This window comes from Phaethon lepturus, unplaced genomic scaffold, assembly GCF_000687285.1.
Source record: "Phaethon lepturus isolate BGI_N335 unplaced genomic scaffold, ASM68728v1 scaffold14952, whole genome shotgun sequence".
NCBI classification, from domain to species: Eukaryota; Metazoa; Chordata; class Aves; order Phaethontiformes; family Phaethontidae; genus Phaethon; species Phaethon lepturus.
This window is the reverse complement of record NW_010521358.1, coordinates 60,967-78,123: the sequence shown is the minus strand read 5'-3', so window position 1 is coordinate 78,123 and position 17,157 is coordinate 60,967. Positions and strand designations below refer to the sequence as shown.

Sequence of the window (17,157 nt, the reverse complement as noted above, 5' to 3'; positions counted from 1 at the left end):
GGGGTCTCTGCCGGCGGCTCCTTGCTCCCGCTCTCCTCCGAGGAAGTCAGGTCTCCGGTGGACTGCGACTGTGAGGCAGTAGGGGAATGTGAAGCCCATCGCGACGGTGGGCGACGGTTCGCTGGTCTCTCTGGCCGGGAGAAGCAGGGTTGGAGGGATGGGGCTAGTGCAGAACAAGGTAGTTCCTTGGCAGCCAAGAAAGCAAAACAGCAGTTAGTGACTTGCATTAGAGGCTGTCTGGATGCGCAAAAAATGAAGAAGCAAAAAATTCGAACTAAAGCTAAGCATCTGCCATGTCGCGAGACAAAAGCAAGCAGTGAACATCTGGCTGTGTGTGGGCTCCAGGTATCTGCATGTGTGTCTGTGATTTATGGAACAGGTAAGGAGAGAATGAAAGAAAGAGGTCTGGGATGGAGCAGCTGACAAACTTCCATTTGCTAATTCTCCTTGTGCTAGAAAGAGAAGAGCTGAAAAGTACATTTGCATGAGAATTCAGGAAAATCCACTATTCATCACCATTGCTCTAAGTGCTGACCTGGCATAAAAGGGCCAGGTTTGGCATTTGCAAGTGGGGTGAAAATCAACCACCGCCTCCTTTTGTCTGCTTCAGCGTTCAGACCGGCATGCAGGAAAGAATTCTGAGCAGCAGAATAATAATTACAGGAGTAGGCATGATCTCCAGCTGGATTAAAGATGAGGTTTACCTACAGATTTCATCTTCTGGAGCATCACTTCTTACTGCCAGCTGCTGAAGCCTGTATTACAGGATTCAGTGGTACTGTATGTTAAAGACCACATTCACAGAAATGGAAGAAAATGGAAATTTTATTCCTTCACCAGCTTTCCACTGTTCAGGCTTGGTTAGCCTGCCTTTGCAATTAGAAACAATCTGCAGTTGTGATTTTTCACCCTGGCACTAAATTGGTCATTGCCTCTAATATTTATGGAGTTCGCTCACAGCCCCGCTGGGCATCCTGCCTCGCTCTGCGCGCTCCTTACATCGAGGTGAGTGACTGTAGGAGCAAGTCTGTCTTGTAGTGCCAAAGCCAAACTTCTGAATTTCATTGCGTACTTTGTAATTTATAAAAGCAAATCAGAGGAGTTTGTCAACCCATAGAAATGTGTACACGGAGGAGCAGTCACTGGAGAGGACAGGACAGTTCGAGAAAAACCAGTCTCAAAATCAGAATGCAAACTGGTGATAAATGGAGAGAGAGACCAGAAACGATACAATGCAAAGGAAAAGCTCTGGCATGGTAAGGCACAGGGAAACCAAGGCAGCAGTAGAACTGTACAGTAGGAAAGAAAGGATTCAGCGCACTGTTTCACATGGAGAAGGAGAAACATGACTACGGATGGAGAATATTCGAGTAGGTAACATGATGTGATCGGCAGTGAACAAACAAGGTGATATGCCACTGAACCTCTCCGTTGCAGTGGGAGGACCAAACATGAGCGTTACACGACAGAAAGATCAATTTTGAAGACACGGAGCTGAGGTACGGGAAATGGAGCTTATGCAGGCGTGTGTTTTGGAGAAAATGCATCGTCAGACTTGGGGAAGCCTCTGGAAAGGGCGAACCTCGGTGCCTTTGGGCGATACGCAGCCAACGGGATGATCTACAGCCGCACGTCACCGCTCGAGGCAGAGCTGTGCTCATCTGCCCTCGGAGCCATCGCAGAAGCTGGCCGGGGGCTACGGAGCCCAGGGCTGCACCGCCGCCTCTCTGCATCCTCGCCCCCCGCCCCGTCTCTGCCCCCTAAACTTCACGCCGACCCTCGCTAAAGCAACAGTAAAGCTGAAATATAAATCGGTGCCAACAAGAAGATTGACGCCGTGTCCTTACTTCACCTTATCCCATTGTGCCTGGGGCAACATATGGTCTGTGAAAGCTGCCGCTAGACTCAGATTTGTTAAGAGGAATCCATAAGCACAGCGGCACTCACAGGCAGTGCAACGTGGTGAGTTGAGGCTATGAGATTTGCAGGTTTTGTCTTAGCCTCTTTCTAAACAGCGGCTTAAAATGATATCTCTGCAGCGCTGCTTGCTTCCGGCTGCTTTATCCTAGTTTCACGGCAGTAAGGAGGAGTCAGCATGGCGGTAACAGATCTATTTCCACTGCTGCCTCCCAGTTCAAAAGCCTCCCTCCAGCACGCCCGCAGGTGTCGGTCAGCTTGTACCGAACGGCAGGGTTAAGCTCGTCCTATCTGCTGGCGTAGGCACGTCCAGCACCGCGCAGGCTGCGCTGGTGATGGAGGCTGCTGCAGGGCCAACAAGCAGCGGAATCTTAAAACGCGATGGCGACTGAGTCAGTCACCCCCACCTGCAGCGTGGCTTCCTCGGCGTGCGCTAAGGAAATCCAGCCATGACAAGGAAACTGTCTGGAATGGTTTGTGAAAGCCCCTCCTTGCTCACCACATGCAGCTGTCATAGCTAGAAGTGTTTCCAAAAAATTAGTATCGTCTTGTGGGTAATTTAGTTGGGTGGTTGCTTGGGGGGGGTGGGTGAACAGGCAGCACTTCTTAGACCAGATGTTGAAAATGGGAAAGATGATTTCAACTTCAGTTTCTAGCTATTTCCTAAGCCAGGCTGCCAGCCACCACGGCTATGCCTATATTAATACATAAATAAAACAGTTTTCTGGCTCTGAGGCAGAGCGGACGGTCACAGCTCACATCTGCACAGCTTCTTCCCTCCCTCCGCTGTGGCAACCCCAGCCACTGGCCAAAACCGGGCTGGGAACAGCTTAATGAGCAAAGGTGACCGTCAGCCACAGGCTGGGGCTGGAGCTGGACACAGCCTTAAACACCCCAGCCCTCTCCTCCTGCTGCTGTAGCCGTGGCCGGAGGGGATGCACCCCGGGGCAGCCAGAAGCCCTGTCAAAAACAAAAACCAACCAACCAAACAAAAAGAGATGTTTGTTATAAACCTGAGTCCCTCCCCAACATTTTTTCATACCTTTATGTTGGTCTTAAATCTTGCCAGTTTTTTAAAGCTTAACAAAATACCCAACGGCACAAATTTTGACTTAAGTGTGACCTCTTCATAGCCCGTGCTGCCGCAGGGGAGGGCAGGCGGGCTCCTACCCTGAGCGCTTCCCGACTGCCGCATTCAAAGGACCCCACAGGGATGGCGGGCGCGCGCCGATACCTCTGGAGCTGTGGTCGTTTATTTCCCTTCGTTAACCCCCACGTTCAAAAGTGACCGCTTTCGGAAAGCTCTGGAAACAAGGTAGAAAGGACTTACAGCAGCGAGGCAGGCAGGGTTAGAGTCCCCATGGGGCAGTTAATAAGACAGTTTGGTTCTGGACAGAACAGACAGAAAAGAAAAAGAAAGCAAGTAGATTGGAAAGAACTGTTTTAATCAATTATTTTTTTTTAAGGTGAAGATTTCATGTCAGCAAGGAAGAAGTCTCCAGATGTTACTACCCATTCAGATCATGTTACCACTGTTATCACAGGGAAACTCATAATCAAAAATAAAAGATAAGCCACCAGCAGAAAAAGATTTAGAAAGGAAGGAAGCAAACAAACCAACCCTTTACAATCCTAGCACAGTCGCAGAAGTGGACATAGCATTAAACAAACCAAACATTTCTACTCGCCGAGAAAGACTTCTGTTATCCTATGCCAACCTTCATTAGGGCTAGGGAAAAACCACATTACTGTGAAAGAGGAATAAAGCTGTATTTTTTTTTTTCCCTTCGTTTGATTTGCAGAGAGAATTTCTGCTTAGGAAATCTTTAACAAGTGAAAAAGCGACTGATATTTTATGTTCCTCACGTTTCTCATGTCGCTCACGCTTATGTTGCCCAGGTTTCACGAAAGCCCTTTGCCTCGTCCTTCTCCCTTATTCCTATTTAACGGCAACACTGGATGGGAGACTCAGACTAAAGCAAAAGCGCTTTAACTCTGACAACACCTTCTCTTCTGTTTTAACACTCCCCCTCCCATGCTGAACGGATCAGCGGCAAGTGTGAGGCAATTGCTCTGCCCCGGCGAGCAGAGGGTGCAGCAGATGCCCTCTCCTCCGTGGGCCCCTGTGGACGGTCCTTTCACAGTGCTGTCCCCAGCAAGGGGTCTGTCCCTCCAGTCCAGGACTGTTGTGTAACCTCTATGATTTACACCCTTGCTAGTCACAAAAGAAAAACGTTCATACAGCTCTTAATGTTGTTACTTAGGTAACGTTAATCTGCATTTTTAACAGTAATATTCATAAATCCCGTGATATGCAAGTAATCTAGTGAATTAGCAGGATAAGACACTACTGGGCTGCGCTGGGTGGATATGAATTTGCTTGTAAGCAGCCCTAGGCAAGTTAGAAAATACAGAGTTATAACTACTATGTATGCATATACACTCACATGCACACATACATATGTATGTAAATATATAAATATATATATGAACTAGATTTCAGATTTGCAGCAGGAATAGAAAAGAAAATTACGTAACTAAACCACGCAGAAGCTCAAAGAAAAGCTACCAACAGGTGCTCCGTGCAAGTCTAAAAGTCATTAATATACCATGCCGCGACTGCAGAAACAAGAAGGCGTTCAGTGGTAAGAAGGTCACTTGTCTTGGCCGGAAACCAACAGGTGGGGGGGAAGCAGAGGAGGGATCTATGGGAGGGTGGTAGGGGCTGACGTGATGCTGCCCCAAGCACAACCTGCCTCCTTCAAGATCATCATTCGCTGAACTGCTGCATCTGGCTTTGTACAAAATGTGCTAAGTGGAATTTGTACAAAGTGTAACTTGTGTGGTCAGTGTAATCCATAAATAACCCAAGGCACCTGCAGAGTCTAAACTTATTTGCGGTTTTGTTTTCAGCAGCAAACCCATGCTCCATTAAGTACATCCTGTGGAGCATCACCCCACCTAGGAAAAGCTAAGCTCATTGTGTGAACGCCTGCCACCTTCCTTTTCAATGCATATTCCTGAGAAATGACAGGACCACCCAAAGATCATAATCCATGCATCTAGACAACAGTCATAAAAGCCAAGTAAGAGCTGCAAGAAAAAACATGTCTTAGCTCTGAGGCTCAGAACTCAAAAAATGAGGCAAAAGGTACTGAGAAATCAAAAAGAGGAGCAATTTTCTGCCAGGTTGATGGTCAATGAGATTTTACTACACAGCATTGACCCAAATCTCTCCATGCATCAAACTCAGGTACTGATGCTAGTTGCATTTTGCCAACAGCAATTTGTGTTGATGTGGGATGACATCCCTTTACTTATACTTGAAATCTGCCGAGGCATTTAAAAGACGCAGGAGGAAATGAAGTTTCCAGGGATGCCTTGCAGGCAAGCTGAGTTGAACGTGTAAGAGTACAACACGCTTTCTAATAAGGACCGCTAGTGCATTCCCAGTATTTCAAACTAAGGACAAAATACAGACATAGTTGGAAAGAGTCAAATAAATGAGGCTGCTTTCTGCTTTTATTCACTCTGAGGTTTGTGCACAAAGCCCACTTTCATTCACTGTCTGTTATAATGTGCATGTGGTTTCTTTTTTATATGTACAAGCTTCTCTATTTATATCTGTTTAAACTGAATACAGGGAATATATTCTCAGCTTTGGAACCTCTGTTAGGCAAAAAAGATCACGTCCTCTGAGTAGTACCTACAAAAGAGGAGCTGATTGCCCATTGAGAACCACCCGCTAATGCACGGCAAACTGCACACCAAAAGTCTCCGTGCTCAGGTTCCTACAAATACTTCAAGCCAAATGTTGAGTTAGAAAATGGGGTTTGAACCTTCCCTTGAGGCTGCCTCAGGCAGGAGTGGTAGGAGTCAGCCCAGCGAGGCCAAGGTGGGATGTCTGGGGTGTGCAGGGGTCAAGAAGGAGCTGCTGCCCGGTGGCCGGGGCGACCAAAACATCAGGATGCTAAAGGGGCAGCACAGGGCAGAGAGGGTGACGGGCTCCCGCCCCTGCCCTGGGGAGTGTCACTGACTAGCAGGGCACATGCCATTCCAGCGCAGTACCAGAAAGGCAACATGCGCTGGTAAGAGCTGGGCATAATTCAGCTTCTCCAGGTGTCCTCAGGGCAACACTCGCAGGTGCACAAAGGTTCATCAGAAGCAGGAGGCTTAGACACTGATAACTGAAAGCTTTTGTCCATCATTACACCCCCTTTTTGGTTGATTGCTCTACCACAGGTATAGGTATGTGCTTAGACTAGTTGATTATCTGGTTTTTTCTTTTTCTTATTTTTGTGAGGCAGCAACAGTTGATACCAAATGTCATGCCATTTAATCACATTCACAGACTCAAGCCAAACTGAATCAGGTACATCCAGAAAAGGCAGGCTGACGGCCCTGAAGGTTTGGTTCAGGGTATTGTAGAGACTATTTTTCACACAACCTTGTTAACACCCATTCCTGTGTAGGAGAAAGAGTCCACCTTTCCATCCAGTATAAAAGAGAAATCTACTCAAACCTAGAGTCCCTAGAGCATCTGTAACGTGTGGTGTGTTTTATGACAGAAAACCCTTATCCCAGTCATTCAGGGGAGAACCGGTTTTATCCTGTAAAGGCATCTTTATCCTGTAAATGATAAAGCTCTTCTCATCCTTTCAAGCCTGATAAGCTGTCAGGATAGGATTCTTTAACGAGTTCTTCAGTGACTAATGCAATAGTTTCATGACTGGGACTCATGACCCATGTGTTGGTACCATGACAGGACTAGGATATTCATTGTAAATACTCACTAGGACTGAGAGAGATCTCATAATGCATTTGTTCAAAGAAGAGTGCATTTAGCTATAGGAGGAAAAACAAACAAATTCATTACCTCTATGGACCCTGGATCTACTTTGACAATTTCTCCTGTGCTGTTGTCATTGCTAAGATTTGGTGGGCTGTGTGAAGGTAGCCTTCTCTCTTCCTTTAAGGCATGCTCCAAAAGTTTCTTATTCAAGATCCTGGCAGCATTTTCTGTAAGTGTATACCCTGGAGGAGCTGATAAGTCCTGCCTGATACTTGCCACCTCAGTCCCTTCTTCCTTTTGCGTCTCTGTCCCCAGCCGGAGAGGACTGGGTGATCTGCCACGGGCATTTGTACATGGCTCCTGCACTGGGCCCAATTCTGGTCTGGGTTCTGCTGACCTGGACCGGCTGCTAGACCTGGGGCATTTTTGGAAGGTCTCATGAAAGATGGGGCTATGATCAATAATGTTGAACAAACTGGAAAGGCCATCGTTGATAGTGGTGTGGACAGGGCTCTCCCTCGTAGTAGTTGATCTAGCCCAAGCGGACTCACTGAATCCTTTCTGAGGTGTGCCAGGCAAAGTCCGGTTATTTGGCTGGTCTGACTTGGGAAGGATTTTTCTTTGCAACTTTGGAGAGCCGTATTTGGGGGAGCAGCATGTGCGTTCAAACTTAGCCTGGACCTTTTCAATAACAGGGGTCACTTGCCTGCTTCTTAGGCTTCTGGATGGTGAAGAGACAGGCGTGGACCCCCCCTTTGGTGTCAGACACTTGTGTGGACTGCTGGTGATACTGCGCAGGGTTTCCGTCTGCAAGCCAACACTGATTGTCTGGGTGGTCTGTGTCCCTGTCGTTCTCATACCATTGGTTTGACACGCGGTGTCCTTAAACTGAGGCTCTGTTGAATTTGAGTTAGAGCGTATTGCGTTTCGGACAGAGAAAGCCACCTCCTTCATATCATCACTCATGTTTTTGGACATCTCCAAGCTGTGCAAGGGTGAGGCAAAGCCCACAGTAGTGCAAATAGGACGTTCAATGGGATGAAGACCACTCTCCAGAAAATCCTTATGATGTTTGGCCAGGTCACAAGACCATCTTCCAAACATATCTGAGGAAGCACCTTTTGTCTCAGCGACATTCCCCATAGCTTTGGTCACAGAAAACAGGAAGTCCGGCTCAACCTGGTTTTTCCCTTCGCTGCCAGCTATCACCGAGTTATCAAACCTACGGACAACTGGTGGGCTGTGAAAGACCCGAACTCCCATCTTTTCGGTTACACCGTGACTCCTCGTTGGCTGCTTCTGGCAGTGCTCCGGGCTGGTCATGGTGTTAGTTGTCATAGTGACACTGGTGGTGAGGTACCATGATGATGCCTGGAAGGGATCTGAAGCAGGATCATTCCCGGCTTTCCCAATTTCTGTCCTTTCGGCCCAGCCTTCAGCAGGCTTCTCGGTGGCTCCACTGTGGTTCCTAGTGTTACTGTAATCCCAATTTTTGTTGAACTCCTCAATGTATTTCAGGTCATCAGGAGACAGGGGAGGGGTTATGTCATCTTTGCTGCTGGATGAAGGCAAGTTTTTTTCTGGTAGAAATGGAGAAATATCCATCAGGCGCTGAAATTCTGACATGGAAGAAACGGACATCGCCCTGGAGAGGGGAACACAAGACAGTCACTCACAGGCTTGGAAACACCCACAGAATGACTTATTTTCAGCAGCAAACTAACTTGGGAAGCCTGACTTTCACTATCTGCTTATGTATGAAACCACTTTGTCCCTCTCTTTCCTTAAAGTTCCCTTTTATAATTTTTAAAATAGCTGTGAAACGCAAGCATTCCTGATGTGTCATTAAAAGTACCAAATGGTTTATTAATGGCTCTTAATTTACTGCTTTCTGACAGATTACTGTTTGGCAAATGTCTGAAGTATGGAGCAGTAGGATGCATTTCAGAAATATACCGTTCACAGAAAATGAGTCTTTGCGACAATATGAGGGACACTTTTCAAAGCAAGTGTGGACTATTTCTGACTTGCTGGGAAATCAGCAAGTCCACCTCCACTCCTGCACAGCTGGTTGCGATGTGGGACATCCAGCCTAGATGCCGTTACATTGAACTGGCTTGGTGAGTTGAGCTCGTGCTATGATTCAACCAAAGGGAATCGCCCTGTAATAATGCTGGATTCTTGGCTTCCCAGCATTTTGCTAGGTTGTACAAATCACAAGCATTCTGCTGAGCTGTCCTACGGCTTTGTTTTAAGAAAAAAATCAAACAAAAAAAGAAGCCTTCTGAAACGGGCTACTTAAAAATGTAAATGAGTGTAGTTATCAGAGTTGGCTCGATGAGGTAATCAAGCTGGGTGAGGATTCAGCCAGCAGTGGGTTTTATATATCAGTGATCTGGAGGATACAGTAAAATCCGTGAGTTTTTAATCAAGACCACCAGGTGCACTTAGGGTGCATCTACATTAGGGAATTAAGCGAGATCAGGAGTGTGGTTTTGACGTGGATCTCCTACTCAGATGCTCTGGTTTGCATCGAGGGCAATCTCAGAGAGCATGGGCTGGGTTCCTTTGGGGTGAAAGTGAGCTGGAAGATGCTCTCCAGAAGCACAACTAATGCTCTCTAAGGTTAGGTGGGTATTCAGCCCATGGGATCAGACAAAAACTAGTCCAAAGCAAACTATCGCTGACATGCAGGGGCACGTCAGGGCCTCAGCACCAACTGTTTTGTTCTATATATCGATGTCTACAGGCCTGCCCTACTGGCTAAGGTAGGCGTAGCCTTCAGTGTAAGCTGCAGCTTCGTGGGCTTTCACACAGTTTGATCTTTGTGCTGAATGTGGCCCAGGTTAATCAAAGTAGAACAGAAGCATATTGAGACAAAATAATTCCTGGGTAAATCCATTAATCTGGCTCGCACGTTGCTTAGGAGGTGGCATGGCCATGCCCAGGGTCTGTGGTTTGGGCACCAGAGAGCCACAGCTCTGGCAGCTGAATATTTGCTGGGTTTTTCCCTGTAAGTTTTACTCACCTTTGAAGATTTCCTTTGTGCGTTTCTTCCTCCTGAAGAAAAACAGAAACAAACAGGAGAAGGTATTTCTGAACCTGTTGGTGGCATTAGCTTGTGGATATTTTGTCATTCACTTCCCGTTAGTTGCACCAGGTATATTTGTCTCTAAAAAGCGGCTGATTTTCCCTCTGATAGGGAATCTTAAATTGCCAGTGGGAATATTCTTCTCTTTGTACGTAGGGCAGCGGAATGGGCAATCCCATCAGGACAACAGACTGCACAGGGAAAGCCCATATGCCAGATCTACAATGGCCTTGAACTTTTATAGTCTTATGCAATCAAAAATGGAAATAAGCTGCAAATGGCTTTTTTCGGTGTGTACAATATATTGTTTTGGACCATATATTTGTGAGTGAATTTGCTCCGTGGAGGTAATCTGCTTTATGCCAGAGACCTAGTTGTGCTGAAATAAGAGATAAACTGGGGTCCTTTGACATAAGATTTCATTATATGTTCTCTAGGAACCAACAAATGGCACCAGTTGAAACTCATTAAGCAAGCTATATCAAACGTGTGGGAGGACTATTACTTGCTTCATAGGGGGAATACCTACAGCTTGCTAACGGCAGTAAGAAGTTTTTCATGGCAATTATTTCCCTGTGACAATTCCCATAATGAGCTGGGTTTTTCAGTAGATACTTCTGAAAGCAATTGCTCTACAGTTATTAACTGTTTGCTTATATTTCTAATAAACTACAGGGAATACAAAATATGATCAGGGAAAAAAAAGAGTATTAGTACCTGTGACTTTTATTCAACAACATGAAATCAAGAACATTACCAACACAGAAGTGTATGTCAAATTGTGACTGTTCTAAATGAGCACTGCTTAACTCAGCAAATACCCTTCTGGTATTTATCCAGAGTCAGGGGAAAAAAATAGGAGTAAACTGATCCTCCTTGCATTCACTCTGGTGTAAGTCTGCAGTAATGTTGGTGGCTTCATTGGAGTTACTGCAGAATAAATCTGGTCTAACTGAATGGAGAATCAGGCCGAAGGCTGGACTGACTTTTACTGCAGTTGGTACCACAAAGAAAATACAGTGGAGAAGAACAGTTTCCTCTGTGCATCCTTAGTTAAGCTATTCATTAAACTCCAATCAGTCTCGCTTGAGCAAACCCTCTGAGGGGAAATGACTTTGCCCAGGTTTCACTAAAGCATGCTTTGAAGGAAAGAAGCTATGCAAATATCACCAAGGACAAAATTTTGCCGCCAACACTTTTGTTAATGGTGGTAATGTCCTAAAAACAGAAAAGGGAAGAGAGATCTCCCTTCTTAAATATCAGACTGAATTTGAAGGAAAGAAAACAGCAATCAAAATTAAACACAAAATACAGATCCCTGACACTGGTACCAACATTCTCCACTGTGCACTTGGACATGTATGAAATAAAAGCTAAGAAATAATAAATACGGGATCCCACACTGCCAGCTGTACATTTATGGAACTGAGGGAGGGAAGTCTAACTGGAACACACAAGTTACCTACAGCTAGTTAAAATGTAAGAAGGATGGTCACATTTCTTGCCTCTCTTAACCTTTTTTTCTCATCTTCCTCTCAAGGAACTTGATTTCCCGATCGTTTAACGGAGTAGCAATGTTATACATCTCAAAGAAATGCTTGGCTCAAATTTTCACAGGTGCACATGTTTAAGTCAAGGCACAGCAGTGAACCTGGTCCTGCAGGGAGCTTGAGATCTGACCTGTTGACAAACTCTTTTCCAGAGTGGCCAAATTTTCAAGCCAGAGTACACAGATAGATCTTTGACTGGGAAGCTTCTATGTCCCTATTCTCTGTAATGTGTACACTCAACCAGTATTTACATGCTCAGAGCAGAGGCTGAGTGTCTAACCCATGTGCACAAATCTGAATTTCCAGGCAAGAAGAAAGTACTCAAAACTTGCATCAAGCAATGTGCTGCCTGCTTGGTGATTTTAATTTCTGGCAGTCTCCGAATGCTTCTTTGTTCTGTAACAGCCACTAACGTTCAAGGAACAGTAGAAAATAAAGGAGATATTAGCGTTTTGAAATTGTAATGTGTTTTTAATTTCACAGGAACCATTAAAGTGTATAGTTGTGGCTAGTGTGAACATTCTCAGCTCCGCTAATATCATATGGCAATTCACAGGCTGCTTTCTACCAGCATATGGGGAACGGGACCCTGGGTTTCATTCACCAACAACATAAACAAAACTGTGAAGACGTGGCGCTGGTGAAAGTGAGCCTGAGGTGGTGCAGATTTTACCCGGACACAGACTACATTCACTGTGGCCCAATGGCATCTCTTAGCACGGCGTTTTACATCTTTATAGCTTTATGGTGTGATCTCAGGGTAGGTACTTTGCTGATGAAGAATAATTTTAGTTTTTCAACATCTCATCTCACTTACTCATGCTGATCTATTTAGAAGGCAACGACAACGGAATAACCAGAAGTGCCTCTCTACAGCACTTACTTACTACTTTACTGACAAAACATAGCCCATATTTCTTCATATATATGTATGTACTTACAACTGGAAGACATTTAAGACCTTCTAAACCAATATGTTGTGTCAAATATAGTTATTATACATAAGACGAATGGCCACAAGGTGAGGTAATCTTTGGGAACTTCAGGCTCGCTCACAGTTTCTCAGCTGATTGACACTGGTCTAATTAGCTCGTAACAAGGCATGAGATCTTGTCCGTCCCAAATTTAGTACTGGATAACTGTAAGCAGCGCCTGTGACACAGTATCTCACTTCCTACAGCAGGGATGCTGTACCAATTCTGACAAAAGAGACAACATGCTGGCTTGATAAAAGGTAGAAGAGCGCATACTTCCGTTAATCCGGTCAAGAATTTCTCCCGCTCCAGCTGCCGAGACTGGTGCTCATCAGACTCGTCGGGGGAATCAAGAGACAGTGATTCCAGAAAGAGGTTTTCCGTGGCGCTGCACCGATCGCTTTCCTTCAGCTTAGACAGTGACCGATCATCAAACTGAATGGCGTCTGAATCAGAGTAGGATCTTGACCCCATCAGACGAGGCATGTGAAGGTTCCCCTGGGTCGCAAATGGACGAAGGTTACTCTCCTTCTGGTCGCACAGAAAACCACCTCCTCTTCGCGGGCTCACTTCTTTCTGAAGCTGGAGGGAAGGCAAATTAAAAGGAACTGCAATTACTTATGTAGTGTATGGCACTCCACAGAACTCAACCTTCCCCAGAAGAGAGGCACCCATACCCTGGGGAGGCACTGTAAGATCACCGCCTGGCTCCAGGGATGCCGGTCCTTCTGCAAAAGGAGATGTCTCTAGGATGTTGGCGCTATTACTCATGGAATTTTGAGTGATTAAATGCGTATATGTATAGCTTTGCTTGTTTACATATATATGTATACATATATACACACTGTTTCACAAAATAATGCAACTCTCTGTAATCTGATTTTTAAGGAAACAAGTCAGCACTGATTGTTATTTAAAAGCAATCTTGATATGAGATCCTAAACCAATAGAAGTAGAAACTCAGGGAAGGGTGAGCGACTTGGAGTCTCAACAAAACAAATACATTTTTCGTCTGGTCAGCAATACAAAGGCTGAACTTTTATGTACATCACTTGCTTCCAGAGGTGGAAAATTCTGTTTAATGAAACACAAAAGCTTTGTTTTATAGGTGGTCTAGCCCTAATGCATGGCCAAAAAGTTGATCAGAACAACATTGTCAAAGGGATGAATTAGGCATGCAAAGCATGTTTGGAGAAAATGCATATTTATAGAAGGGCCATCAAAGCTATTAACTCTACACTTTGCAAAAGCTGGATAAAGAGAGGGTGAACCACTAGTGAAATTGCCAATCTTAAAATAAGATTATGTGACCAACTTCTCCTTTAATCGTAAACACAACAGGAGAGATGAAGTAAGCGGTATTTTCAAAGATTATGAATGACAACAGGAATCTGATAAGGAACTCTGATGTTTTGCTAGAGCAGCGTGCTAAGATTAGTGACAATAACCTGCAAATGCAAGTCATTCTCTAGGACCCTGGAGACTGAGGACCTACAAAACATGTTATTTCAATCTTGTTGCATGTGTTTGGAAAAATAAACAGACATTGTATTGCTTAACGTCGATCAAAACATTGTAGGTCCCAAATGATTAAATTGGCACTTGGGCTGAAATCAGTGAGATTTTTGCTTGATTCAGGTCTACAAAAACGGGAATGCATCTTCAGTGTTTTGCTCATGATATACAAAATCTGAAACAGTTTTATTAAAAGGAGCTAATTTAAGGTATCCTATAAAAGCAGGGACTGGAAGGTGTATCTCAAGAGATCCTGGAGCCCATTCCCCAGCATACAGGCAAGACCCAAAGCAAGGAGAAATGGTAATCACATGTTTTATAGTTCCAATTGCAAGCCCTTCCACATTTTCAGAGATCCTATAAGGATAATGATCTATAATAAGATAATGAATACTAATGAAACAGTACAGATACTGGTTCACTCTCTGAAACTCAGACAGCTGACAGGAGAATTGAAGTGAGAAATACTGGCCTAACTTTTCAAGACTGACTAATAATTTTGAGTGCCCGTGTGTTTATACCTTTAAACACACAACTTTTCATACAGCTGATTTTGTGGGTTTAAATAGTTGCCAGTGTGCTCTGTGCACAGTCGTCAGCTTTAGGAGCACAGTGGAGGGAGGTTCTGTAAGTGAAAACAAAGTTGACAGTGTACTTGAAAAAAACCCACAACTTTGAGCCCTGAAAAAAAGTAGGTCATCATGTTTTTTATATGGGAGCAGTATTCCCATAACCATCCAGAGTAAAGAATTTTATGTATTTTATAGATTGGTGTGAGCTTCCCCCTTATGATACATACATTATTCAGGAGCTGTGTGAAAGCAGACAGGCATAAAGCATTAGCAGGAAATTTGGCACACACGCTTCTGCTATCTCTTTGACTCTGTTTTTCAAACACACGCACTGGTGTAGTCTCCTCATCCTCTGCGTATTGCCATACATGGAATACGCAGAGAAAAACCCTGGGGAGCAGGACTTCAGAGATATACTAATTGTTCCCATATAAAGCAGGGCATGACTGCACTCTGAGAGGATATGCAGCTAAAAGCCTGCAAATATTTGGAAGCTTCCTGTCACACAGGGAAATGTTTGATTATAAGCAAAGATGAAGTTAAGAAGTTTTGCAGGCAGGTAGCCAAGATTTCAAATGCTATTTCTGATCATCTAGTTCTCTGAACTTAGCTTGACATAGTATTTTTTTATTTCCCCTATCTATTGCTAATTCTGTGTACAACTCTGTTGTACAGTAAATATGTAGCTGAAGCCTAGAGGTTTCAGAATAGTAACAAAAGAAATCAGCTCCAGAACTAGTTAAGAGCTATTTTTGTATGCTCTCCCAAGATGACACTGAGAGGTTATGTCAGGTTTAAAGAGATTTAAAGGCTAGGTAACATTCACAGGGATTTCTCTGTTGCATTCTTCAATGTGCCCCTTTTCCAGGGAACAGAAAAAGCAGTCTTTAACCAGGTTAAGTCCCTCAAGCTATTGAGGATAGACTGAAGAGATAACATTAAAAAATACAGTTCATAGGGACAGCAGCATAAACATCCAGAGAGGTACCAGTGACTCTCCAGAGAAAAGTTTGTGTCCACAACCTCAGTATATTGGGAAATTTTCTGAGGGTTATTTAATTCCCATTGTGCATGAAGAATCCACAGGAGGCAGTCACTGAAACTCAACAGTTAGAAACCAGCTCAGCCAAGCCATGGAGAACTTGGTACCTTCTGCCACTGAACCCTGGAAACCAGGTAACTCGGATGAAGAGCTCTGCTACAAGCTTTCCTGGCTCACAGGTGTTGGTTGTTTTATCTTAAAAGACGTACTGTTGGACTGCATTATAAGGGCTAGCTCAACAAGCTGCACACAAACCCTCGGATAAATAAGAGACTAAAATATCCAGAATATCGTTTATTATATTTTTTAATGTAGAAGCTCAAAAATCACCTTCCTTAGTCTGTAAAACCTTCATATTGGTCAGTGCCCACTCAGACCTACACTTTTAGCAGTTTTAGAAATATCTGTAGAGTGCAGCATTTTCCTAAGTGCTTCTCTGTGGGTTTAACAGCCATAGCTTAAACTGAGGTTTAGTCTTGCACTCATAATATTTACAGCCTGGTGCCTTTTCTTCAACTTCTTGTTGCAGCCCAGGCATGGGAACATGAGAGACAGATAATGAACCCTTTTCAAAAACTGGTCATGAAGTTACAGCGGGCTTTCATCAACTTAACCTGTGCAGCTACTTTGTGCTTCATTCAACCACAGTGCTCCCTAGAGAGCGTGCACAAATCTGGTGCCGTTCCATTTCTGGTGTCCTAAGGACAGAAAGTATTCAGTTAATTGAGGACTCAATATTTCATTTTTTTCGTTACTTTTCCAGGAGTGCATGACTCAGAGCTGAGCAGTGTTCAGTCAAAAATGTTGTATTAACTCTCCCTCTTTAAACTGTGTATTTTTTGTGTGTCTTCCAGCCAGATGATGAATTCATTAGGTATAATTTGTCTCTAATACTAAGCAGATGAAAGTACAGAGAGGCATGAAAGACAAGGGGACAGGTATGCAGTTATCACAATTGCAAATGATAGCAGAGGTGTGCACAAAATTCGTATGACCAAGGTCAGAAGTGTCTTCTGAATATTTAGTATCAATAGCTGTTGACTGATCAGTCAGGGCTCTTCATGTTAACCCTCGGGTTCCTTTGCTCGAGGAAAAGAATTCAGTTGAGACTGAATAGTCACAGCAGCTGCATCTTTGGTGGCTATTTCACAGAAGAACAGACTTTTTTGGCAGGAAGCTCTACATCAAACCTTGAATAACCCTGCATGTGGGATCGAGTGCTTTAGCACGAAGGGATGCACAAAAGCTTTCAGAAAGAATCGATGTGACCAGGCCTGTCCAGGGTAATTGAAATGAGGCAGGAAATGGCCTTTAACCTGGAGCTGATTTCTCATAAGTGGTCTTTTATAGCGATTACGAGCATTTTCCTTTTACTCCCTCGTGTATGTAAATTGCTTTGTAGCATGAGAAACACTGATGTAGCCAAGGAACCAAAGTTGTTCCTGTGCTGCTGCTTAATACAGTCTCTTGACCTTGGCCTGAGTGTAGTAACGGTGCAACGCCTCATGCTTGCAGTCAGCCATTGCTTACCCCAAGATGATCCCTTACCTGCTCTATCCGTCTGAGCAGCTCCTTCTTTTGACGCTCCCATTCTCGCCGGTCTCTATCAAGCCTGTCCAGGAGCTCCACCTTTTCCCGGTTCCAGTTCTTCTCACTGTGCTGGATTTGCCAGCGGAGGTCCATCACCACACTGTGACTCTCAGC

At 44.4% G+C, this 17,157-nt stretch overlaps 1 protein-coding gene across 1 annotated transcript in view; it reads right to left on the bottom strand.

The window, feature by feature from the left end:
- Positions 1-17,157, bottom strand: part of MTCL1 (microtubule crosslinking factor 1) — a gene marked incomplete at its 3' end in the record, with an annotated part of 51,521 nt that continues 34,364 nt past the window's right edge. Inside the window, exons 9-13 of the mRNA XM_010281496.1 lie at positions 17,002-17,157; positions 12,601-12,906; positions 9,738-9,769; positions 6,794-8,354; positions 1-185 (exon numbers count right to left, since the gene is read on the bottom strand). The exon at positions 17,002-17,157 is cut by the window's right edge and continues 108 nt beyond it. Of these exons, the coding sequence (XP_010279798.1) occupies positions 1-185; positions 6,794-8,354; positions 9,738-9,769; positions 12,601-12,906; positions 17,002-17,157 (2,240 nt within the window). The remainder of the gene's footprint in view (positions 186-6,793; positions 8,355-9,737; positions 9,770-12,600; positions 12,907-17,001) is intronic.